This window comes from Gracilinanus agilis, chromosome 1 (genome assembly GCF_016433145.1).
Source record: "Gracilinanus agilis isolate LMUSP501 chromosome 1, AgileGrace, whole genome shotgun sequence".
NCBI lineage: Eukaryota > Metazoa > Chordata > Mammalia > Didelphimorphia > Didelphidae > Gracilinanus > Gracilinanus agilis.
Window position 1 is genome coordinate 204,033,360 of NC_058130.1, and position 26,350 is coordinate 204,059,709.

The 26,350-nt window shown below is 41.4% G+C and overlaps 1 protein-coding gene across 1 annotated transcript in view; it reads right to left on the reverse strand.

The window, feature by feature from the left end:
- LOC123231162 (myosin-16-like) overlaps positions 1-26,350 on the reverse strand; it is an 89,025-nt gene that overhangs the window by 22,206 nt on the left and 40,469 nt on the right. Inside the window, 16 exon segments of the mRNA XM_044657411.1 lie at positions 1,247-1,374; positions 2,217-2,334; positions 4,550-4,795; positions 6,266-6,352; positions 6,838-6,894; positions 7,955-8,045; positions 9,150-9,295; positions 9,543-9,629; positions 12,135-12,239; positions 13,205-13,432; positions 16,666-16,839; positions 19,404-19,485; positions 21,646-21,782; positions 24,769-24,889; positions 26,030-26,188; positions 26,299-26,316. Of these exon segments, the coding sequence (XP_044513346.1) occupies positions 1,247-1,374; positions 2,217-2,334; positions 4,550-4,795; positions 6,266-6,352; positions 6,838-6,894; positions 7,955-8,045; positions 9,150-9,295; positions 9,543-9,629; positions 12,135-12,239; positions 13,205-13,432; positions 16,666-16,839; positions 19,404-19,485; positions 21,646-21,782; positions 24,769-24,889; positions 26,030-26,188; positions 26,299-26,316 (1,984 nt within the window).

Genomic DNA, 26,350 nt, shown 5'->3' on the forward strand with positions numbered 1-26,350 from the left:
CATCAAAACAGCTTATTCTAGAAATAGGAACACATATTTTTTTTCAATGTAAATGACCTTCTATTTATTCCAATAACTGCCGATATTTTTTCTACCAGAAAAAAGATTTTTGGTAAGCAGTAGAGTCAATTATGAACTTCATTCTGACCATATCATGCTGAATTTGTGCTTTCCCCAATTATTGCACTTTTAAGTGCTCCTCTGAAGTGAAAAATAAAAATCAGAAGGGACAAAATCATGACTGTATGGCAGATACACCACACACACACACACACACACACACACACACACACACACAATTTTTTAAGTTTTGGATCAAAACAGTTTATTCTAGAAATATGAAAGACATTTTTTCAGTGTTAAGGACCTCCTATTTATTCCAATGACTGCTGACATTTTTCCTATCAGAAAAAGTTTTTCGGTAAGCAGTAGGGCCAATTATGAAGTTCATTCTTACTATATCATCACTAAACTTGTACTCTCCCCAATTGTTGTACTGTTAAGTGCCCCCAAGTAAGAAAAACAAAAATCAGAAGATAAAATCAGGTCTGTATGACAGATATACACATACGCACACTAAACAATTTTAAGTGTTACATCAAAACAGTTTATTCTAGAAACATGAACACATTTTTTTTTCCAGTGTAAATGACCTCCTATTTATTCCAATGACTGCCAATTTTTTTTCTACTAGAAAAAGGGTTTTGGTAAGGTGTAGAATCAGCTGTAGAATCAGTGTAGAATCAGTATAAATTCTAACCATCTATTGCTGAACTTGTGCCCTCTCCAATTATTGACCCAAGTACCCCACCCCCAAGTGAGAAATAAAAATCAGAAAAGTACAAAATCAGGACTATATGGTAGATACACACACACACACACACACACACACACACACACACACACACACACACACACACACACACACACCCTCTCCAAGTATTTCAAAGGCTGTTCTAAGGAGAAGGGAAACTTTTTCTTTTTGGTCCCTAGGCCAGAATGGGGAGCAAGGGTGGAAGTTGTTGAAAGGCAAAATTAAGCATGATGTCAGGAAAAACTTCCCAACGATTAGAGTTGTCCAAGAAGTGGGGAGTTCCTCCTTCTTGGGGGTCTAGAGGAAAAGCTGCTCAACTGCTCGTTTGTTGGATCTACTATAGTGGGAATTCCTATGCATTGGACTAGATGACCACTGAGAGTCTTTCTAACTCACAAATTCTAGGGTTCTAGGATTTTTTGTTTCTCAAACCTTTGACTCTTCTTCCATCTGCCTCTTGTAGTCTTCCACCTGAGAGGTCAGTGAAGTCTTCATCCTGAAAATTTGGTTTAGCCGGCTCTGGGATTCCTCATATTCTCGGCTTAATTCACTGTTTTCAGCTAGATAAGAGGAGAGAAGAAGATGAAAAGATGTCCAGAAGAAAAAAAACCTCTCCAGCAAGTTTCTAAGATCCCTGATACTGACTTAAAGGAAAAGGAGTAGCACAAGAGAGGAAATTTTTTGGTTTTACTGGTCTGGGTTTATGATTTCATTGATGTGAGGGAAATTAGGGAAAATTTCCTCTACTCATTCAGAATGGCAGATCTTTCAATATGTTCATTTCTCATTCTAGTGAAGAGATAACTGGAGCACCAAGAGATTAAACAACTTTCCCAGGGTCTCATGTCAAAGATAGGATCAGAATCCATATTTTCCTGATTCCAAGACTGACCCTTTTTCTAATAAGTGGTATTGAAATAAATGAATAAATGAAAAAGGATTTATGAAAATATTTGCTATATGTAACACATAGGCAACTAAGTGGTGCAATAGATGGAGTTCCAGGCTTAGAGTCAGGAAGATTCTTTTTCCTGAGTTCAGATCTGGCCTCAGACATTTATAACTCTGGACAGTTCACTTAACCCTGTTTGCCTCAATTTCCTCAGCTGTAAAACCAGCTGGAGAAGGAAATGGCAAACCACTCTAGAATCTTTGCCAAGAGAACCCCAAGTGGGGTCACAAAGAATTAGAGAACAAAATGACAACAAAAATGATTTCCTATTTACAGCCTTGCTTTTTAGCTACTATGCTCTCATTACTCCCTCTCCATTACAGATGAGAATTGGATGTGATTTCTCCCCCACCCTCCAGGAACTGGGAAAATCTTAGCCCATCTCAAATCTAAGACACCATTTTCCACCCTGCACCATTCTTTAGATGGATCATAGGGAAGTGACTTTACCTTGGAGTCTGGTCCTGATAGCATTAAGCTCTGCTTGGTTTCTCTCCAGTTCAGCCACTTTAGCATTTGCCTCAGACAAATTGTCTTCTAATTTCCGAACATGAGCCTCGGCATTCACCTGAAGACAAAGATGGCACTCAGGAGTTAGAAAGAGCCTGAGACAAAAAGATGAGTTCTTTTGACCTTTTGGGACAAGTGAAACAGCAGAGATTTGGTATCTTGTCTCTGCAACAGGTCAAATGATATTTTTTAGGAGTCATGTGAGGGAAACCAAGGATAGAGAAGAAAATGGTTTAGGTTAAATAAATACATGAAAATTGGAAATATACACATATCTACATTTAAACTTGAATATATATTTATAGATAAATAAAATAAGAATAAGCATCTGTATAATCAGGCTTGAATATATATTCTGGATGTCTATTTATATTTTATTCTTATTTGTATTTTATCTACATATTTTCAAGCTTGAATACATTCTAAAATTTTTATTTATTTTTGCCTAAAAGTTTGTTTTCCATATATATATATATATATGTATCTAGGAGGAGGCCCTTCCAAAATAGATAAATTCAAGCTGTAATATACATTTTCATTTTTATTCTTATTCATTTCTATATTATATATAACTTATTTGTTTAGGCAAAAGTTATACCTTCCAATGTTCTCTCTATATAAGTACACATACATACATGTATATATTTATAAATGTATAGGTACACATACTGTATGCTCAAACATATACATACATGCATATGCCCATTGTCTACATATAGCTAGGAATCCCTTCCATAAATGATAGATTGAATCCTTGACATATCTTTTTATTCTTATTCATTTACATATTATGTATAATTTGTTTAACAAAAAGGTATTCCTTCTGATGCTTTCTCTATAATATATATACATACATATTTGTTTGTTGTTGTTCAGTCGTGTCCGACTCTTTGTGACCCTTTTTGGGGTTTACTTGGTAAAGATACTGGAATGGTTTCTTCTCCAGCTCATTTCCAGATGAGGAAACTGAGGCAAACAGGGTTGAGTGACTTGCCCAGGGTCACACAGCTATAAATGTCTGAGGTCAGATTTGAACTCAGGAAGATGAATCTTTCTGACTCCAGGCTTGACACTATCCACCATGCCACTTAGCAACCTTGATACATACACACATATACATATACATATACATATATACATATATACATGTACATTTATAAATGTACATGCATGTATACATGCATTTATATATAGCTTGGAGTTCCTTCCATAATTGATAAATTCAAACCTTAATATATATTTTATTTTTCTTATTAATTTACATATTATATATAAAATATTTTTCTAGCTAAAATGTTTCTTTCTGTTGCTCTCTCTATTAACTACTTATGCCTATATTTATATATACATGCATATGTACGTACATTTATATATAGCCTGAGGTTCCTTCCATAATCGATAAATTCCAGCCTTAATATACATTTTTATTTTTCTTATTCATTTACATATTATATGTAAAATATTTGTCTAGCTAAAACGTTTCTTTCTGATGCTCTCTCTATTAACTACTTATCTATAGATTTACAAATGAACATGTATGTCCACATTTCTATATGCATGTATATATGTATGCACGTACACATACATTTATATATCGCCAGAAGAAGTCCCTTACAGAATCTCAAAGAAAGATCTCCATTTGGCCAGTACCTTCTTGACTTCCTGGGCCCACTTGTTCTTGCCCTGCATCCTACTTGGCTACTTCTCCTTTCCTCTCCACTCTGTCCCATGCAAGCCCACAGCCCCATCTTCTTGCTTCTTGCTTTATTGCTCCCTCCCTGAGTCCTTCCTCTGGCTGGCTGGGAACCTGAACTGCCTAATGGTTTCCTTTGAGTAGCTGAGGGGCTCTCTGTCTTCAAAGACTCTCCTCTAGGGGGCAGCTGGGTAGCTCAGTGGATTGAGAGCCAGGCCTAGAGATGGGAGGTCCTAGGTTCAAATCTGACCTCAGACACTTCCCAGCTGTGTGACCCTGGGAGGGTCACTTGACCCCCATTGCCTACCCTTACCACTCTTCTGCCTTGGAGCCAATACAAAGTATTGACTCCAAGACAAGGAAGGTAAGGGTTAATTAAAAAAAAAAAAAAAAAAAAAAAGACTCTCCTCTACCTGAAATCTTATGGAACTGGTGCCATTTGAGCCATAGCTTCTGAGGCCAGGGAAGACCTTTCCTCTAAAGAGGAAGAGGCCCGGGGCAGCGGACTGCCTCCTTTGGAGCTGACCCCTCGCTCAGCCCAGGGCTTCTGGGATAAGGAGGGCAACCAGGATTGCTTCACCTTGGATTTCTGGACCGTCTCCATGCTGGCACTGAGGTCATCGATCTCCGCTTTCATGACCTGCTTGTCCTTCTCCAGCTTGGCCTTCACCCTCTGAAGGTTCTCCACGTGTTCCGTGAGCTCAGCCATGGAATCGGTGTGCTTCTTGCGGAGGGTAGAGGCCGTGGCCTCACTCTGTAAGGCTGCCTCTTCCAGCTCCCTGCGAAGTTTCAGCAACTCTGCCTCTCGCTTGCGGTTCTGCTCAATCTGGAACCGGGACAGAAGAGAGGATTTGGAAGTGAGGGGAAAGGGAAGTTTACTGAAACCCAGAGTTTCAAACTCGTCTCTATTTCCCTGCCTCTTTCCCCCTCGCCCACCACACCGGACATTCGGTTATGGGTGCCACAAGCCGGAGAGTGTCCAGAGGAGGGCACAGCTAGAACAGCGGAGGGCCTCGAGTGCATAAAACATGAGGAAAGAACTGCGGCTGCACCGAATGGGACAGGGTAACTGTTTTTGAGCTGGAGGAGGGAGTAGGCTTGTTGTGTTTAGATCTTGGGGCAGAAGCAAGAACAACCACTGAAAATGATCAAGAAGCTAATTTAAGCTTGAGGTGAAAAGAAATTTCCTCCAGGCTTGGTTCTCCATAAGTGGAAGGAGTTAAGGACTTCTCTTAGCAAGCTCTTCAAGCAGAAATGGAACGATCACTTGTTGGGGATATTACCATGTGGTATGTGTGTGTGTATTTTTCAGGGAAGTGGATGATATTTATTGGATGAGATGGACATTGGGGTCTTACCCAACTTTAAAATGTTTATGATTCTGATTTAGCTGGTGATTATACTGGTAATGTGGGACTTACAGCCATTCAACATTTATTCATTCAGTAAGTGCCAACTGAGCACCATACTGGGCTTACACGATTGAAAATACAAATACAAGAGGGCAGCTAGATGGCTTAATGGATAGAGAGCCAGGTCTAGGGACAGGAGGTCCTGGGTTCAAAAGGCCTCAGACACTTCTTATTGTGTGTGACCCTGGGCAAGTCACTTAACCCCAATTGCCTAACCCTTACTGCTTTTCTGTCTTGGCACTGTTAGTCAGTATTGCTTCAAGACAAAAGGTAAAGGTATTTTTAAAAAAGAAAAGAAAAGAAAATATGACTATATCTAGATATACTTACTTATAAAATGCAACAATACTTTGACCTTGGAGAGTGTTTTTCTTTCTAAAGAACTCAGAGTTCTGATTTGCCTCCTTCTCCCATTATCCTCCAGCAGAAGAGATAAAGGCAAATAATATCATTGGCATTTTATAACTGGGGAAACTGAGGCACAAATCTCTTAAAATCTTTCCCAAGTCAGTACTGGGTCTGGGGCCCATAAGTGTTGAGTTGAAGCCTTTCATCTTTGGGTTTAAATAAACTGCAATGTCAATTCATCCCAGAAGTTAGAGGAGAATGTCCTCTACTAAGGACTCAGAGGGTAACCTTGGCATGTCCTGGGGTTTTCCTTATGACCTCAGCAGTCAATTCCAGGAAAGCAGGTGATCCTAGCTTTTACCTCTCTTCTTCCTGGGAACTGATGCTTAGTATAGATTCTAAGACAGAAGGTCAAGGTTTAAAAAAAAAAAAAAAAGACTAATCTTCGACTTCTTTCCAACACATCAGCACTTTTACATCCTGAATTCCAGGGTGGGTAGAAAGAAGCCTTATGTCCTTCTCTGTACATAGGTTACCTGAGCAGAGGTGGCCCCTCCAGCTTCTTCCAGCCTGTCACTGAGGTCTTCAAGGTCTCGGGACAGGTCACTGCGTTGTTTTTCTACCTACAGAAGCATTTGGAGAAAGCCTTAATGATATGACCCCTCTGTAAATATCTCTAGTCAAAGTTTCTCTCTGGATCATCAGACCTTACAGGATAGAGACCAAGTTTGGATTGGTTCTACATGCTGTCTAGGCTATTAAGAACATTCAAGAGAGGGGAATTCATCAATCCCTTTTGCTAGATTAATGAATAAGTCTTGGTTCGATAATAAATCCAGGTATGTGGTTAACTTGGGAATATTCCCAGGGCTTTTGAATTCTGGGGACTGAATGAGTAAATAGACTCTTTCCATCAGTTGTAGCTCCAATAGTGTTTTTTGCCAATCCCTTCCCTTTTTCTTTCTCCCCCATCTTGTTTGGCTATATTGGATACAGCTCATCAAGGGCTAGTAAGGCCCTTCTCCATCTCTTGACTGGACTTGAGCAGCAAATCCCCTTAGACTTTCTGAGCACCTCTGCCAAAGAGTGAGAACTCTTCACTCTTTACCTTTGCTCTCATAGCCCTCTCCGCTTCTAATTCTTCTTCCAGTTCCTCAATCCGGGCCTGGCAAATGCACAAACAAGAAATTAATCTTTCTCACATGAAATTAAAGTATATAATGGAAAACTATTACATCATAAGACACGATGAATAGGATGAGATTCAGAAAAACATGGAAAGACTTATATGAACTGATGCAAAGTGAAGTGAGCAGAACCAAGAGTTTTGGGAAAAAAAATGGAAAGACTTATATGAACTGATGCAAAGTGAAGTGAGCAGAACCAAGAGAATAGTATATGGTAACAGAAATGTTATAAGATGATCAACTCGGCAGGGCTAAACTATTATTAGCAATGCAAGATTCTAAGATAACCCTAAGGGGTTTGTGATAAAAAAAAAAGTCAAATTTGACTTTACATAAAGACTTCTGAAAGAAATCTATATTCCAAAAACTACTTGTTAACTTCACTGTATAGTACTATGTTCTCTCTCTGCTTCTGCCCCTCAGCTAGGACTCCTGTGTGCCCCACACCAAAATTAAAAAGCCCTAACTGAAACCTTCCTAGTGAAGGTTTGAAAGAACCATTGCCCTGATTGGAATCTTGGCTTGAGACCTCTATGTCAAGAGAAGGGACTTTCACCCCCCTTCACACTGTCCTCCCCCCCAACTCTGGTATCTGGGCTCATGTCTTGTCCTTCCATCTGTCTGCACTGGGTCCAATGTCACCTGTCCTCTGTTGTCTGTGTCTATGTCCAACCTTCATGTGTCTTTGAACCATGTGCCAGGCCTCTCCTTCCACATGTAGCCTCCTTCCTGCCTCCATCCCTCTCTCTATTCCCCACATGACCAGGCAGAGAAAATTCATATTAGATGAAAATCATTTTATGTAGAGTTCACTTGTGTTAAATGAAAACTGTTTGTAAACTACCTGAATGTCAGTAGTGCTTAATTTTGTCTTTGTATTCCTAGCATCTAACATCTGGCCTATACTAAGGGTTTAATACATGATCACTGATTGACTGACAGACTGAGAATCCCATGGATCAAAACAAATGATGTCAAGAAGAAGAGGAAAAAGAAAATCATTCAGGGAGGATCTGGGCTTCTCTTTTCTCTCCATACCTGGTGTTCTTTCAGTTTCCTCTGCAATGTGGAATTCAGAGATTGCTCATCCTCGTATTTCGAGTTGACGGAATTGATTTCCATGTCTCTCCTAAGAAGAAAATAAAACAACTTAAAGCAAATGTCAGAGGTGGGATTTCATTCATGGGAGCGGGGAGGGATTTGAAATGGGCCACAACTACTTCTTTTCTTGCCACTGAAAGAATGTTCTTCCTCCTTCTTCCCTCCAAGAGACCTTAATGACGGTCTTCTTGTCTTATGGATCAATCAGAGCCTTTAGCAAAATCCTTAGTTCTGGCTTTGTGGGAAAAGATTATAAATCTTTTCTCTGTGAATTGGTCTAATCTTTCTGGAAAGTAATTTGGAATTATGCTAAAATAGTGACTAAAAGACCCAGAGATTCCACTACCAGACATATTCCCCAAGAAGATTAAAGACAGAAATAAAGTTCTCATGGGTACCAAAATATTCATAGGAGCATCTTTTGGGGGGGGCGGCCCCCAAAAAGAATTGGAAACAAAGTAAATGTCCATATTTTAAGAACAGCTAAACAAATTATGGCACATTAATGTAGTGGAATATTATTCTCCTGTAAGAAACAATGACTGTGATGAATACAGAAAGGTATGGGAAAACTTATATGAACTGATGCCAAGTGAAGAAAGGAGAATCAGAAAAACAATATGTACAATGACTACAGCAGTGGAAATGAAAAGAATGACAACAAAAAGTAATATTCTGTAATGATGAACTAGCTTAATTCCAAAGAAGAGATAAGAAACTAAACCTTTACCTCCATCTTTGCAGAGGTGGGGGAGTATGGGTGTGCAGTAGTGCACCTATGGTCAAATCTGGTTTTATGTATTGGTTAGTTTTGGTAAACTGCTGCTGCCCACCCCTTTTTTGTTATGTTATAAGAGATAGAAAAACATTCTAAATTAATTAATTAAATGAAATTTAAAACAAACAAACAAACAAACAAAAAAAAACAAAGGATACCAGGCCTGGAATTGGGAGGACCAGGTTCGAATGTGGCCTTAGACACTCCTATCTGTGTGACCTTGGACAAGTCACTTGACCCCCCCACTGCCTAGCCTTTACCATTCTTCTACCTAGGAACTGATAATTAGTATTGATCCTAAGACAGAAGGTAAAGGGATTTTTTTTTTGGTGTTTTTTTTTTAAAGGCACATACTTCTTAACGACCTCCTCCAGATCTAGCTTGGCTCTCTCCATCTCATTAAGGTTGTCAATGGTCATCTTCAGGTCACTCTCAGCTTTCCGGCGGGCCTTCTCCACCTCAGCCCGTATCTTCTTCTCTTGTTCCCAATTGTCCTCCAGCTGTGAAGACAAGAAAGTGATGACGACTAGGAGGAGGGAAATCACTGACAAAAGCAAAAAGAAAAACCCAGGCAAATGGTACACATAATTGGTCAATCCAGCCCAAAACGCCACCACAAACCCCGGGGGAACAAGGAAGGCCTCCATCACCTCCCGGGTCACTTATCCCAAATAGATGTGAGGACTTCCAGGATGGCGATGAATCTCATGGTTCAGGCAAGAGAATCCCACACCAGCTGGGGCTCACCTCGTGGATCTGGGTGCCCAGTTTGCTATTATTTTTCGTGAGATGATTCACTTTGTCCTCTTCAGCTTGAAGGTCATCAAGAGTTTTCTGGAAGGAAAGAAATCCCCAGAAGAAGCTGACGAGGGAAAGGGCAGACAGAGGGACGAGGGCCTCTCTCTTCTCCCAGGAGCCCCTCTCAGAAGGGCTGGAGGGAGTAACTGTAGACTGAATTGGCGCTGACCCTGGGTAGCCAATCTTGGGTTATTTTATCTGATACAGAACAGAGACAGCTACTACTGAATGCCAACCTAAATTCAAATAGTTTATTTTTGATCCTTACCTTCAGTCTTACTATCAAATCTAAGGCAAGTGTGGCAAGGGCTAGGCAACCAGAGTTGAGTGACTTGCCCAGGGTCACACAGCTAGAAGTATCTAAGGCTAGATTTCACACAATACACTTTTAAAAAATAAAATAAAGTATTACCTTCCAGCTTAGAATCAATACTAAATATTGGTTCCAAGGCAGAAGAGGGGGTAAGTGGTAGGCAATTAGAGTTAAGGGACTTGCCCAGGGTCACCCAGCTAAGAAGTGTTTGAGGTCAGGTTTGACATAACAATTTTTTTAAGCCCTTAATTTCCATCTTAGGATCAAAATTAAGTATTGGTTCCAAGGCAGAAGAGGAGGTAAGGGCTAGGCAATTAGAGTTAAGAGACTTGTCTAGAGTTATACAGCTAGGAAGTGTTTGAGATCAGATTTGAACCCAGGATCTCCTGACTCCGGGTCTGATTCTATATCCACTGAGCTACTTAGCTGCTTTATTTATGACAGAACATAGATCTAGAGTTGGAAGGAAACATAGAGGCTATACAATCCAATTTCCTATTTTTAGTTGAGGCTATCAAGGCCCAGGGAAGGTAAGTGACTTGTCCAGTGTCTCATAGGTAGTATCAGAGATGGAATTTAAACCCAGGTCTTCTGACTGCACTGTTTTATTAGTACTGAGACTCTGTATACTGAGCAGTTACTTAATGGTCCTAAGAGAAACTACATTTCACCCTGCATTGTCAGAAGCATATGGGGGCCATCAGAGTTCACCATACAATGCTCCTATGACTCTGGGATATATATTTTTTTAATTTGAAAAATCATTTATTTATTTATTTGTTTGTTTAGAATATTTTTCCATGGTTACATGATTCATGTTCTTTCCTTCCCCTCCTTGATCCCCCCTCCCGTAGCCAATGAGCAATTCTACTGGGTTTTATATGTGTCATTGATGAAGACCTATTTCCATATTATAGATATTTGCACTAGAGGGATCACTTAGAGTCTACATCTGGGATATTCCTATAAGCCTAACACTGAAAGGTAGCAACCTTCAGGAAGCTGGTGAGTTTTCCTGCGTAAGGGCTCTCCAATATTTCCCCCCATGAAAAGCACAGAATATTTGGAACAAAACCTAAAAAGCAATCCAAGTAGTGGATAGAGTTCCAGACCTGGAGTTCAAGAGGACCTGGGTTCAAATCTGGCCTCAGACACTTCCTAGTTGTATGACTCTGGGCAAGTCACTTAACTCTAATTGCCTAGCCATTATTCCCTCTTCTGTCTTGGAACAAATACTTAGTATTGATCCTAAGATGGAAGTTAAGGGTTTTAAAAAAAATGTGTTGTGTCAAACCTGGTCTCAAATACTTCCTAGCTGTGTGACCTTGGGCAAGTCACTTAACCCCAATTGTCTAGCCCAGTGATAGGCAAACTACAGCCCATGGGCCGGATGCGGCCCCCTGAAATGTTCTATCTGGCAGGACATTATTCCTAATCTGACAAATACAGTGAGTAGGATACAGTACAATGAAACTTCAAAAGAGTTGCCTTAGAAACACACTGACAGAGGAGCATTTCCTTTCCTTTGGCCCCCTCTTTACAAAGTTTGACCATCACTGGTCTAGTCCTTAGCACTCTTCTGCCTTGGAATTGATAGTATAGATTCCAAAACAGAATGTGAAGATTTTATTTTGAGAGCCTGATTTTGGGGTAAGAATATATGTTTATTGACTATGTCAGGTTTATTGGTTAGGCCAGCATCATAACTAATAATGTATTAGAGGTCTCCATGGCTCTCCCATGACCAGGGATGACCCAAGCTGGGTCAGGCAGCTATTAAGCTATTTATTAAAATAGATTTTTAGGAATTCATTATTCAGCCCCTTCCCTGATCATCCCAAGACATCTTTCATGGTAGATTGCTAATTAAGAGGTGGTCTGTCAACCTATCCATCCCTCCCCATCCCCACGGGCAGATGGGGCACATATGCAGGAAAAGAACCCTTCTCCCCTTCATTATTAATCAAATTCTGTTAAAAAGGAGGAAAATAAATGCAAAAAGCAGGAGGCTGGATGGTATCTCTAACCCAGATCCCAGACACAGAAATACATAGTCATTCCCCCTAATTTATAGGAATTAATACAGCCTATGAAAAATAAGTTTTCAGTTTCAAGAAGAAAAAAAAAGGGTAGCCCAGCCTCATTTTGCCAGGTGGAACTTCAGCCTTCATACATCTCTAAGTTCTTAGTTACTGAAGGGTGAGAAGCATCCAGGTCCCTATTTCTACCTGGTGGAGTTCCTCCAGAGCCCTCTTCTCCTTCTGGAGCTTGGCAATGGAGTCTTCTCGGAGGGACAGGTCACCGCTCAAGGTTCGCACTTTGTGATCCAAGGCCTACAGATTGGGGAGAGAAGGATAATGGCGTGTAGAGCGGGTCGTCGTCTCACCTCTAAGAGTGAGGAGAGAGAACTACGAGACAGTTCCTGAGCCCGGTCCAATCATAAATCAGACTATTTGCTTCTCTTGCCCATCTTAGGTGGGAGAGAACTCTGCTGACTGGAAGAACTGGGAGTCCCAGGAACTAAAGGGAAGACACATTTTTGGGAGGGATTGTGGGAAATGCTACAACCTCAACACAAAACTGAAGGAGTATATCAAAGGCCAAGAGGTTCTAAGATTTGTAAGTGCCAAACTAAATTTGTATCCTAAATTTTGGAGCAGCATCAAGGGTTCTCCAGGGAAATGGGCTCCTTCCAAGAGGCAGCAACTTTGTAATAATAAGGAATGAAACCCACATTTAAGGAAGAATCTGCTCTGCTAGAGGAGAGAGAATGGACAAGACCTCGGGTTGGAGAAAACTCAGCTGATTGGAAGAATTCTCCATATTAGAAGAGAGAGTCCCAGGGACTAAAGGGAAGCCACCTTTGTTTTGGGATCATGGGAAGGACAACAATCTCAATACAAAATAGAAGGAACTTTTGTGGAAAAAGGCAATCCCAGGTGAGTGCATAAATAGCCAGGCTCAGATCAGAGGCCTTATCTGTGTGTTTATCCAGGCCTCTGACTAGCAGTTTTCATTTAACATGAATGAATGAGGCTTTGTAGAAATGGTGCCTGGCAGTGGCATAATCTATATCAGACTATTTACTGCCTTGGGAAGGGGAGAGAATCTGAATCGCAAAATGGCAGGAAACAATCATCAGAAATGGTTTCTGTTTATGATTGAAAAACTGTTTTTAATTTTAAATGTGTTTTAAATTAAAATGGTACCTGGTTGGAAAAGGGGGTGGGGGTGGGACGTCCCTGGGCCCCGAGTGAGAGTCAGCATTGCTGATGATGCTTGTGAATTCCTATTCTACCTGCTTTTCCTTTTCCGTCTTAGCCAAGGTGGTTTCTAGACCTTCGAGGTCCCGTTTCAGGTCACTCATCTCCCCTTCCAGCTTGCGTTTAGTGGCACTGAGAGAGGCCGCAGTGCCCTCCTCCTCCTCCAGCCTCTCCCTCATGTCTGAAATTTGGCTTTCCAGGTCCATTTTGGTCTTCATCATCTGAGTGAGGCGCTCCTCTGCATCAGAGAGGTTCTCTTGTTCCTAAGGAAGGGAAGGCGTTCCCGTGAAAGGAATGAGGTTAAGAAAGGCTCCCCACAAAGGATCCAAAGGTGATTTCTGAATTGGCAGCAGATTTGTGGAGCCCTGATTCTATAGAAGTGGGGATTGAAAGAAAAGGCCAGAGGCAGCTAGGTAACCCAGAGGACCTGGGTTCAAATTTGAACCCAGAAACATTCTAATTGTGTGACGCTGAGCAAATCACTTAACAATGATTGCCTGGCTTTTTCTGTCCTTTTGTTTTAGAATTGAAACCAGGACAGAAGGTAAGGTAAGGTAAGGTAAGGTAGGGTAAGGTAAGAAGGAAAGAAAGAAGGAAAGAAAGAAGGAAAGAAAGAAAGAAAGAAAGAAAGAAAGAAAGAAAGAAAGAAAGAAAGAAAGAAAGAAAGAGAGAAAGAGAGAAAGAGAGAGAGAAAGAAAGAAAGAGAGAGAAAGAAAGAAAGAGAGAGAGAGAGAGAGAAAGAAAGAAAAGGATATTCATTTTCATGGGTCTCTTTGGTGATGCATGTGAGAAGAAATAAGGTCTGGGGTAGGGAATCAGGAATCTGAGCACTGATCATAGTCCTGTCATTGAATAGCCGTATGAACTTAGATCACAATTCTTTGTGCCTCAGTTTCTCCATGAAATAAGGATGGTATGGGGATGTTTACTTTCTTTTAAAATTTATTTATTTAATTGATTAAGGGATGTTTACTTCAGAGGTCTGCTTTAGGAATCAAATGAAGAAAACTATGAGGGAACAACTGGGTGGTTCAGTGTATTGAGACCCAGGTCCAGAGACAGGAGGTCCTGGGTTAAAATCTAGCCTCAGATAATTCCCAGCTGTGTGACTCTGGGCAAGTCACTTAACCCCCATTGTCTAGCCCTTACTGTTCTTCTGCCTTGGAACCAATACATGGTTTTGATTCTAAAACAGAAGGTAAGGGTTAAAAAAAAAGATAATAGATATGAAAGTTTTTAAAAGTTAAAAATAGAAAGGTAGCCCACTAATTACCTGCTTAGTGACCTTGACTATGTCAGCCATCCCTTAGCCTAAAATGGGGGTTATAATATCACTTCTAATTCACAAAGATATGGGGAAGATAAAAATGAGATAATATTTTTGAATATTTGAATATTTTGAATATTTTTGAAAAAAATATAAGCATCATACAAAAGCTGGGTATTAAGAGGTTTGGTTGGGGCAGCCAGGTAGTTCAGTCAATAGATCACCAGACCTAGAGTTAGGAGGTCCTGGGTTCAAATCTGACCTCAGATACTTCCTGGGTATGTGATCTTGGGCAAGCCTCTTAGCCCCAATTCCCTAGCCCTTGCTGTTCTCCTGCCTTAGAATTGATTCTTATATTGATTCTAAGAAGATAAGGGATTTTAACAAATAAAAGAGGCTTTGGGGGATTTTTTTTGGACAAAACTTGATCTTTACTAAGAATATTGTTACGTAGCTGAGTAGAGGCAATGGTAAAATGGATAGAGAGCTGGCCTTGAAGCTGGGAAGTCCTCAGTTCAAGAATTATTTCTGATATACATTGACTGTGTGACTGTGGACAAATGACTTAACCTCTTAGTGTTCTGGGTGATTCCCTAAGATCCTACTTTGCAGAGAAGATGCTTCCCTGCACTGGTGGGAGTTTCCTTATCTGGGAATTCTCTGCAGCAATTCCCAAACTTTTTTGGCCTACCGCCCCCTTTCCAGAAAAAATATTACTTAGCGCCCCCTGTCACATACTATCACCGCCCCCTTACAGTTATTCACCGCCCCCAAATGCACCTGTGGCCATCACTGCCTCCCTGGATCGCTGCAGCACCCACCAGGAGGCGGTGGCACCCACTTTGGGAATCACTGGTCTACAGCAATAAAATCACAATTCTTATCTCTTTTTTGTTGTTTGGTCATTTTAGTCTTACCCTTCATGAATTCATTTGGGGTTTTCTTGGCAGAGTTCCTGAAGTGGTTTACCATTTCCTTCTCCAGTTCATTTTACAGATGAGGAAACTCAGGCAAATAGGGTTAAGTGACTTGCTCAGGGTCACACAGCTAATAAGTGTCTGAGGCCTGATTTGAACTTGGATCTTCATGATTCTGAATCCAGCACTCTTTCTACTGTGTTACCTGGCTGCCTAGTACAATGTTAGCTATTATTATTGTTGCTCAGTCATGTCTGACTCTATTTGGGGTTTTCTTTTCTTTTTTTTAAATTTCTTTTTATTTTATTGATTAATTAAGAAAATTTTTCCATGGTTACATGATTCATGTTCTTTCCCTCCCCTCCTCCCACCCTGCTCCCATAGCCAATGCACAATTCCACTGGGTTTTGCATGTATCATTGGTCAAGACCTATTTCCATGTTATTGATATTTGTACTTGGGTGATCATTTAGAATATTTGGTTTGTTTTTTTTGTTGTTGTTGTTTTGTCTTTTTTTTAAACCCTTACCTTCCATCTTGGAGTCAATACTGTGTATTGGTTCCAAGGCAGAAGAATGGTAAGGGTAGGCAATGGGGTCAAGTGATTTGCCCAGGGTCACACAGCTGGGAAGTATCTGAGGTCAGATTTGAACCTAGGACCTCCCGTCTCTAGGCCTGGCTCTCTATCTACTAGGCTACCCAGCTGCCCTATTTGGGGTTTTCTTGACAAAGATCCTAGAGTGGTTTACCATTTCCTTTTCCAGTGTATTTTTCCAGATGGAGAAACTGAGGCAGAGATAAGTGACTTGCCCAGGGCCAAAATGCTAGTAAGTGTCTGAGGCCAGATTTGAACCTAGGAAGATGACTCTTCCTGACTGCAGATCCAGTGCTCCATCCACTGGGCCACCCAGCTTCTCTCTCCCTATATGACCAATTATTAGCTAATTGAGCGGTAGGGAACACATCTCTCTAAACCACTTCAATCAGTGTTCGTGCAAAGAAATGCTTAATGAAGGCTTTTCATGCTTTTTCATGGGATGCCATGGTTCAGCGGGGTGACTTGTACTCCCCAGGCTGAGGTGGCATCGCTGTAGGGTAAAAAAGAAGTCAAGGGGAAGTTCCTATTAGTCAGATTTGCTAATAGACCAGTGGGGTACCGCTTCTCAGAAAAGCTTCCTCTGTCCTCATCTCTCTCTTCTTTACACTGAGTGACTAATTGTCTGGCATAACTATGGCCCTGGAGATTGGGATGAATGACGGTTCCTTCTCTTAGCAACTCCTTGTGCTGCTCCCAGTCCCTTAGCTCACGTACTGCCTGCAGCTGGATGGTTAGGTCATTCTTCTCCTGGCTCAGCGTGGCTGTTTTTTCTTCCAGTTCTTTCACACGGGTGACCAGCTCTTGTGTCTTGGACATGGCATTCCTCAGCTCTTCCTCCTTGGCTTTCATCTCCTCTTCCTGCCGAGCCACATTCAGGAGAGGCTTTACCTGTGGGACAAGCAATACCCATGATGGGATTAGAGAGAGAATGACCTCTGGGCTAGCTGCTGTACCCACCTATTAGGCAAGGGAAACTAGATATTTCTTCATTGGCTGGCTCAACTGGACCTTAATTACAGGACTCTTGGTTACGTAGAATTGACCTCAGCCAGAAAATGTCATACTTAAAATGAAAATGCCTGAAAAATTGTTCTGAAGTCATCTGTAACCTCAGCAGAGAAAATATGTTCTTGGGAATGTTTCTGAGAAAAGTTTTGGTCTTGAAAATGGAATTTCAAAAAATAGCAAGGTTGGGTCCAAATGCCAAAGTTGAGTCCAAGACCCAACAATAGCACCTTGTGAGCTACGTGCCTAGCCTACTTTTACATCCTCAGGGAGGGAGGGAAGAGCCCATCTTTAAATTCACCGGAACTTTGGACACCATTATTTTGGACCTTCCACTTGTTTATATCTTAATATAGAAGAATCAGTGCAGCAGAAGAGTCAGGAAGACCTGGGTTCAGGTCCTATGGTCCAGGATCTATTATCTCTGGGAACATGAACCAATCTTTCAACCTCTCTATACCCTTTGGAGGTCCTATGTCTAATACATATTATCTCTGGGACCGTGGGCCAATCTCTTAACCCCTCTAGATTCCCTGGAAGTCCTATGTCTAGTATATATTATCTCTGGAACCATGGGTCCATCTCTTAACCTTTCTATGCCCCTTGGCAATGCTCTATAAATTCTAAATCAGCCAAACTACATTGATAGAAAGAATTTCCACACTGGGAATTACTTATGTCAGGAAGAAATCAGAGTTCTGTACAAAAACAAACAAACAAATAAGTAAACGAACTTTCATAACAAGAGACCCTTCTTTAGAGACAGATTTTTATTTGGAGTTGGAGGTCTTGAAATATATGCTAGAATAGTTTTTTGCCTCTGAGAGATATACATTATCTTTGCCGCTCCCCCTTCCCTATGGGAAAGACTTGACTTTATTTCTAAAGTGCCCCCATTTCCTAGATTCCTTATTTGGCTAGATAGGAAGCCAGACCCTTCCCCTTCTCAAATGATGGGGAAACGTCTGGTCGTTTTGTTTTTTTTTTAAACCTTTACTTTCTGTGTTAGTATTCGTTCTAGTATAGAAGAAAGGAAAAGACTAGGCAACTCGAGTTAAGTGACTTTTTCAGGGTCACACAGCTAAGGAGGTGTCTGAGATCAGATTTTGAACCCAGATCTTCCTGACTCCAAGTCTGTTGCTCTATTCACTGCACTACCTAGTTGCCTCCCAAAATACCCTTCTTTACAAATTGGTTTTCATTTGGAGATGAAGGTCTTGAAATGTATGCTGTATAAAGTTTTTTTTTGCCTCTGAGAGACTTATATTAACTTTGCCCCACCCTTACCCCAACTCCACCCTAGGAGAAAGATTTTTCTTTCTTTCTAAGGTGCCCTTATTTCCTAGATTCCCTGTTTGGCTAGATAGGAAGCCAGAGTCTTCCCCTTCTCAAATGAGAGGAAATGACTACTACTGTTTTCATCATGGGCTCCCAGAATGGTAGAGCTAGATTAGAGCAAGGGTCCTTAAGCTGGGGGTCCAGGCGGTTTAAAAAACAAAACAAAACAAAACAAAACAAAACATTTTCTACTCTCAGCAATGCCATGATCTGGGACAGTCCTGAAAGACTCATGACGGGGAATGCTGCCCACCTCCAGAGAAAGGACTGTTGGCGCTGTCTTTCACATCAGTGTATTTAGGTTTTATTTTGGGGTTTGGGTTTTATATGACTTGGCTCTTACCACAATGACCAATATGGAAATGGGTTTTGCTTGAAAACAAAAAAACTCCCAAACATTTTTTTCATAACTGTATTTCAGTGTAATTAGTTTCCTTTTCAAAGCTATATATTTTATTTTATACATTTAAAAACATTATTCTGAGAAGGGGTCTAAGGGTACCTAGGTAGCACTAGTAGATACAGTATTAGGTCTGGAGTTGAAAGGATCTGGATTCAAATGTAGCTTCAGACACCTGTGTCTGTATGACTCTGGGCGAGTCACTTACACCCAATGATCAAGCCCTTGTTGCTCTTAGAATTGACACTAAGACAAAAGGTAAGGGTTTAAAAAAAATGTATATTATTTTGAGAAGTGGTCCATAATCTTCACTAGACTGCCAGAGGGGTCCATGACAGTAAAAACAGTTAAGGGGTAAGCTGGGTGGTTCAGTGGATGGAGAGCCAACCCTGGAGAAGGGAGGTCCTGGGTTCAAATTTGGCCTCAGACACTTCCTAGCTGTGTGACCCTGGGCAAATCACTTAACCTCCATTGCCTACCCTTACCACTCTTCCGCCTTGGAACTAATCAATAGAGAGTATTGATTCTGAGGCGGAAGGTAAGGATTTTTTAAAAAAGGTTAAGAATCCCTATCTTAGAGGTAATCTAGTCCAACTCCATCCCCCCCCATTATTGTACAGAGAGAAAAAATGGGAGCCTTCCCACAATGCACTCTCTCATGTATTTGTGGGAGCTTGGGCTGGGCTTTGGGCATGTGCTCCCCCCTCACCTTGTTGTAGAGTTTCCACCAGCCCCAGAAGCGAAGCTGTAGGAACTTGCGAACGTTTCGTTGAATCACTTTCAGGCCAATTCTGCAACGAAAGCCAAGGTATTGCATGAATTGGGGGGTGGGGGTGCGGGGGAGGAAGGTATCAGTACCTGGGGGAAGGGGAATGGAGAAAGAAGGGAGGAGGTGGGAGGCACTGTCCAGACACGAAGATATACGCCGGAGAGTCATCATCTCTCCCAGCTCTGTCTCGGTACAGTGAGCAATGAGTCTGGCGAGACAGGCAGGGGATCCGGATAGCAATCACAAAAATGCAGGCATCAGCGAGATAAGGGGACCCATGATGCAATGCTCAGGCCATTCCTAGACAGCTGTTGGGGATGTGGGGAAGGCTGGTTTCAATTCTAGGGAATTCACTGATTTTTTTTTTTTTTTCATTTACTGGTCCTCAGGAAATAAGAAAGTTAAGATCATGATAAAGGTGGTGCTGTGGTAACAAAAAATAAATAAATTAAGGCAGCTAGGTGCCACAGTGGAGAGAGTGCCGGACCTGGACTTGGGAGGTTCTGGGTTCAAATTTGAACTCAGACACTTGCTGGCTGTGTGACCCTGGGCAAATCACTAGACCCCATCACCCAGCCCTTGCTACTCTTCTGTCTTAGAATTGATACTAAGACCGAAACTAAGGCTTTTAAAAAAAATACTCTTGTTGGGAGAACATTGTACACAGGAACTGAAACCCTGTGGAACGATCAAATGTGATTGACGTTGCCACTAACAGCAATACAATGATCCAGGACAATTCCGAGGGACTTATGAGAAAGAACTGTGGGAGTAGAAAGGCAGAAGAAAACGTATGATTGTACTTGTTTGTATGGGTAATGGATTTGAGGTTTTGGTATTAAAGGATTATTACAAAAATGAATAATATGGAAATAGGTTCTGAGTGATAATATATGTATGTATGTATATATATATATATAAAACCCAGTGGAATTGTTTGTCAGCTCTAGGAGGGGGAAGGGATGAAGGGAGAGGAGACAACAAGAATCATGTAACCATGGAGAAATATTTTTTAAATAAATAAATACAATTATTTTTAAAAAGAAAAAAATACTCTTATTGGAACCCAGCTAATGATGGCAGGAGAATTCTTTCAATGCTCCCTTCAGATCCTGCTCCTTCTACACTGCTGTTTCGTTTTTTTCTTACCTTCCAAACTTCCTCTCAATGACTCCCACAATGTCTCCTACTTTGATGCTCTCTTCCAACCCACCCCCATCCCTTCCAGGTCAACGCAAAGACCCTTCAATCTTGGACCCACCATCTTCTGATTCTGTGCTGAAGAGATGGCTGCCAAGAATCACTAAGGCTGTCAATGCCTCCCCTGCCTCATGGTGCAGTAGATAGAGTGCTGGACTTAATATAGCCCTGAGTTTAAATCTTGCCTCAGTTTCTTACTCGGGTGACCCTGGGCAAGTTACTTCTTCTCTCTCAGACTGTATCCCCATCTGTAAAATGGGAATAATCATAACACCTTCTTCGTGGGGCTGTTGCGAAATCAAATGAAATAGTCTATGCACAGTACTTTGCAAGCCACAAAAACACCATATAAATTCTACTCATTATTGTTATTATTATTATTATTCCTGAGATGCTGAGGGCGTTATTTGGTGTTTAGGACTGAGGAAAAGACTGAAGTACGACTCCCCTTATTCAGTGTCTTCTAGCAAATGAAGATAGAACTTAGGAGTTGGAGATGAAAGGTTTGGGGTTCAAATCTAACCTCAGATACTTCCTAGCTGTATGACCCTGGGCAAGTCACTTAACCCCCATTGCCTAGCCCTTATCACTCTTCTGACTAAGATAGAAGGTAAGGGTTTTTTCTTGTGTTTTGTTCTTTATTTCTTTATTATTTTATTTTATTTTTTAAACCCTTACTTTCTGTCTTGGAATCAATACTGTGTATTGGATCTAAGGCAGAAGAGTGGTAAGGACTAGGCAATGGGGTTTAAGTGACTTGCCCAGGGTCACACAGCTAGGAAGTGTCTGAGGCCAGATTTGAACCTAAGACCTCCCATCTCTAGGCCTGGTTCTCAATCTACTGAGGCACCCAGCTGCCCCCTGTTTTGTTTTTTAAAGAAAAAAAAAGAAGAGCTTATGGGGAGATACCTTATGTCTGATAGGACATGAGTGGCTCTTTCTGCCACATTTGGTTTTGTTAAAAAAAAAAAAAAGATAATACCTTCTTTCTAGCATCTTTTTGAATTCAATCCTCATCAGGAAACCCCGAAGACGGCACTGAAGCATGGTCATAATTTTGGCCAGGCGTTCATCCCGCATGTCTTCCAGTTTGGCCAAGATTCCAGCCCGGAAGAATACCTAGAAGAGCAAGAGGGCAGTCTAGAATCATCATTTTATTTTTTTGCTCTAAAGCAGGAGAGTTTACAGTGTTTTAGATTTGTAGTTCTCACCCTGGAATCCACACACTTCAGTTTTTAAGCAAAGCAGGCAGTCAATAAGCCGAAGAAAATTTAGTGAGAACCTACTATGCGTCAAGCTATATGCTGGAGGTGCAAAGAAAGGTAAAAGATGGTCCCTGCTTTCTGGGAGCTCATAGGCTGCCCAGGAGACACCAGACTACATACAAACAAGCTCCATATAGGGTAAACTGGAAATAATTCAGAAAGAGTAGACATTGGTATTAAGGTGACTTTAACAGAGAAAATCCAAGTTTTCTGTAGAAGGTGGGATTTAAGCCTACCATTTAAGTACTGAGCCTAGAACATAGTAGGTGCTTAGTAAATGTCCTTCCCTTCTCTTCCCTTACATATAACATGTATGCAGGGGGAAAAAGGCAAAATAAATGTCTGTGTGAGAAAATGGGTAGGTGTAGTGAACCCTTGGACCCACCCCAATGCCCCTGCCCAATTCCTTTACCAGAATGTACACTTGGAAATAAGATAGCCAGTCTGGATCTCTAAAGAATATTCCTGGGGGCAGCTGGGCAGCTCAGTGGATTGAGAGCCAGGCCTAAATATGGGAGGTCCTAGGTTCAAATCTGGCCTCAGACACTTCCTAGCTGTGTGACCCTGGATAAGTCACTTAACCCCCATTGCCTAGTCCTTACCCCTCTTCTGCCTTGGAGCCAATACACAGTATTGATTCTAAGGTGGAAGGTCAGGATTAGAAAAAACTGGATGCAATAAAAAAAGATCAATGAAAATAAAAAGTTTTGTGATAGAGACTACATGTGATACATAAGGCCGGGTAGGTGGATGATATCTTAAACAAGCACATATTAGAGGTGGGGAATCTTCACCTTAAATTTTTTTCCCCACATTTCCTAGTTTTCTCTTGGTATTACATCGATGGTTCTTAGGATCTGGGAGACGGATTCCCAGCCGGCTCCTCACTTCTAACTCTGATTTCCACTCAGATTCAGGGTTCCCATAAGACAAAATTCTTTGATTATAACAAATTGGGTGCAGTAAATTTGTATCGGATGAAAGCAGTTTTATTAGCATGTGATATCGGCCTTATCTATGGGAATAAAATGATCAGCTGTATGTAAGTGGGCTCACCGAATCCCTTGTCCAAGTAGCCATTTGTGGCAGATATGGTCCAGAGGAAATCCCCTGGACAATATCCACCATAAATGACCACTTGAACCGTGAATCCCTTGGACAACATCCGCCATAAATGGTCACTTGGACTGTGAATCTCCTGGGCAACATCCGCCATAAATGGCCACTTGGACAAGGGATTCGGTACTAGATGCCCTCTGAGGTCCCTTTCATCATTGAGATTCTGCAGACCGCTGTGGTAGCCACAAGCCCAGCCTCATTCCTTCCAACCACACTAGATGATTAGTATGGATCACAAAGACAAGGGTCCATGTCCATGGTTTAGTTTAAGGGGATGCCAGTCCCGTCTACCCTATCCAGCCGATAGAAGAAGCCTGAGGAAGCTCAGCGGGGCTGGGAGCTGGCACAGACCCCAAGAACAGCCCCAGTGACTCATGAGTCAGGGTCGGGTGCTGACCTTCCCTCTGAGTCAAGAATGAATCAGGGGTGTGGGTGCTTGGGGGCTTTGGGCCGTGGGTGGTTTGGAATGATGGACTTGATGACCCTGTGGGTCCCTCTCCCACATATGGTAATGCCACTGCCCCAGGCCAAATTCTGTTCCCTTCATGAGACCTTCTTATTATCTCTGGAGAGCGGCTTTTCCTTCTAAGGCCACCACTGGGCCTTGCTGTCCACTCGTCCAGTGCATCTGCAGGACTCTGGACCTTTCCATCAGCCTCGCCAGTGACTGAACTCTCTTCTATGTTTCATCTCCCCTGATAATGGTATAAGCTCCTTGAGAGCAGGGACTTTCTGTATCCCTACCATTTTGCATAGTACTTGGCACCTAGTAAATGCTTAATAAAATATTTTTTAATTTATTAATTCTCAGATTTTTTTAGAATAATATTAAGATAGGGGCAGCTAGGTAATACAGTGGATAGAGTGCCAGGCTTGGAGATGGGAGGACCTGAGTTCAAATGTGACCTGAGTGAACCACTTCGCTCCAATGGCCTATCCTTTACTGCTCTCCTGCACTGGGACTGATATTTATATCAATTCTAAGACAGAAGGTAAAAGTTTAAAATAATAATAATACTAAGAGTGACAATCAAGGTTTATAGACAGAGCTGGAAGGGATCTCTGAAGTCCTCTAATCTAATTCCCTCACCCTTAGGTCTCTCTACCCTCACTGCCCAGCAATCCAACCTAGGTTATACTTGTGTGATCACGCAAAATATATTTCCACATTGGTCATGTTATAGAGGAAGACATTAAAAAAATGCAGAAAACAAAGAACGGTCTGCTTCAATCTGCAAAGGAAAAAAGGTCACTCTCAACAAAGACTGAGCCCCATACTCCCTAGTGGTGAGACTTGGGCCAAGTCATTTAATCTTGCCATTCTTTTGTCTTAGAATCAATACTAATTGATAACTGATGCTCTATCCACTGAGCCACCCAGCTGCTCCTCCAAAAGATATTTCAACTAATGCATTAACCCAAGGTAATGATTTTTTAAAAAACTGAGGCTGAGTCCCAAGGGCCTTGGCAGTAGACGTGAAGGCTGATTACAACTGTCTGACTGTTTGTGTAGTCTCTGACTATATACCTAGTGGTGTTTAACATTCTACTGATGAGGAAACTGAGGCCTACAGTGCCCAAGTCACACAGCACTAAGGGTCAGAAGGGAGGTCTGAACCCAAGTTCTTTAGACTTCAAATGCAGTCTGCTTTCTGCTACACCCCAAATAGGGTTATTGCCCATGGATTACATGAAAGGAGAATAGCATCCAAAAAACCTACCTTGGTATGTCCAATTTTATATTCATTTATGTCAATATCAATGGATCCAAGCAACAGTTCTGAAGCCTTCTTATTGTCCACAAATCCCTGAGGGATCACATTGGGGTTCAAGACTTGGTATCTAGATAGAGAGGAAGGTAATAGAATAAGAAGTATAAGAATAATTTAGAATATATATATAAATATAGAATATAATAATATAGAATATATATAAATATATATAAAATAGAATAAGAAATATCAGAATAAAAATGCTTTATTTAAATAGGAGTCAGTGTGGGACTTAAGACAGATGTTTTCCATGTTTTAAAAAACTTCCTCATTCCTCTCTAAGTGTGACAAGTTGCATTTAAGGTTGATTGACTCTTCCTAGCTATGTGACCCTGGGCAAGTCACTTAACCTCTTTTGCCCAGTCCTTGCCACTCTTCTGTCTTAGAACTTACACTAATAGTCACTTGACCCCCATTGCCCAGCCCTTACTATTCTTCTGCCTTGGAACCAATACATGGCATTGTTTCTAAGACTGAAGGGAAGGGTTTAAAAAAAAACAACAAAAACTTTATACTAAGACCAAAGGTAAGAAACATTTTTTAAAGGTTTATTGGGAGAATCATGCCTTTCAAGCAGAAGTTTCTAGGTGTGAGAGTATAGGGTCACAATAACTATTCTCCTTTCTGATACTGAAAAGGAGAGAGGGAGAAAAGAAAAGAAAACAAAAGAAGAGAAGAAGAGAGGATAAGAGAGTTGAGGAGAGGAGAGGAAAAGAAAAGAAAGGAGAGGAGAAGAGAAGAAAGGAAAAGATTTTCAAAGACAAAAAAGCAAAGACTAGGCAAATGGGGTTAAGTGACTTGCCTAGGGTTACACAGCTAGTAAGTATCTAAGGCCAGATTTGAACCAAGGTCCTTCTGATTTCAAGCCTGGTGATCTATCCAATGAGCCACCTAGCTGCCTCTCCAAAATATATTTCAGGGGGCAGCTGGCTGGTTCAGTGGACTGAGAGTCAGGTCTAGAGACGGGAGGTCCTAGGTTCAAATCTGGCCTCAGACACTTCCTAGCTGTGTGACCCTGGGCAAGTCACTTTAACCCCCATTGCCTAGCCTTTACCATTCTTCTGCCTTGGAGCCAATACACAGTATTGATTCCAAGATGGAAGGTAAGGGTTAAAAAAAAAAAAGATATTTCAATGAATTCATCAACCTGTAAGATTTGGGTGAAAGAACATATATGATTGCTATTGGGAACAGGAAAGGTGATACTCACCTCTGTTTGAATTCAGGGTACTGTAACCTGTTTGGGAAACCCTTCCTGCAAATACGGATGCCTTCCAGGACACCATTGCAAGCCAGCTGGTGCATGATCAGGTGGGCATCCACCACCCCTGCCAAAACAAAGCAAAGGTATGGTATGAGACAGTGAGTCCTCCCCTAGGAGATGGGTCAAACAGACACTCGCCCACTCAAGGAGACAAAGGCTAAATAAACGTTGGCAAAGTCCATTTTTTTTTAAACCCTTACTTTCCATCTTAAAACCAATGTTCTAAGGTAGAAAAGTGGAAAGGGCTATACGATGGGGGGGGGGGGG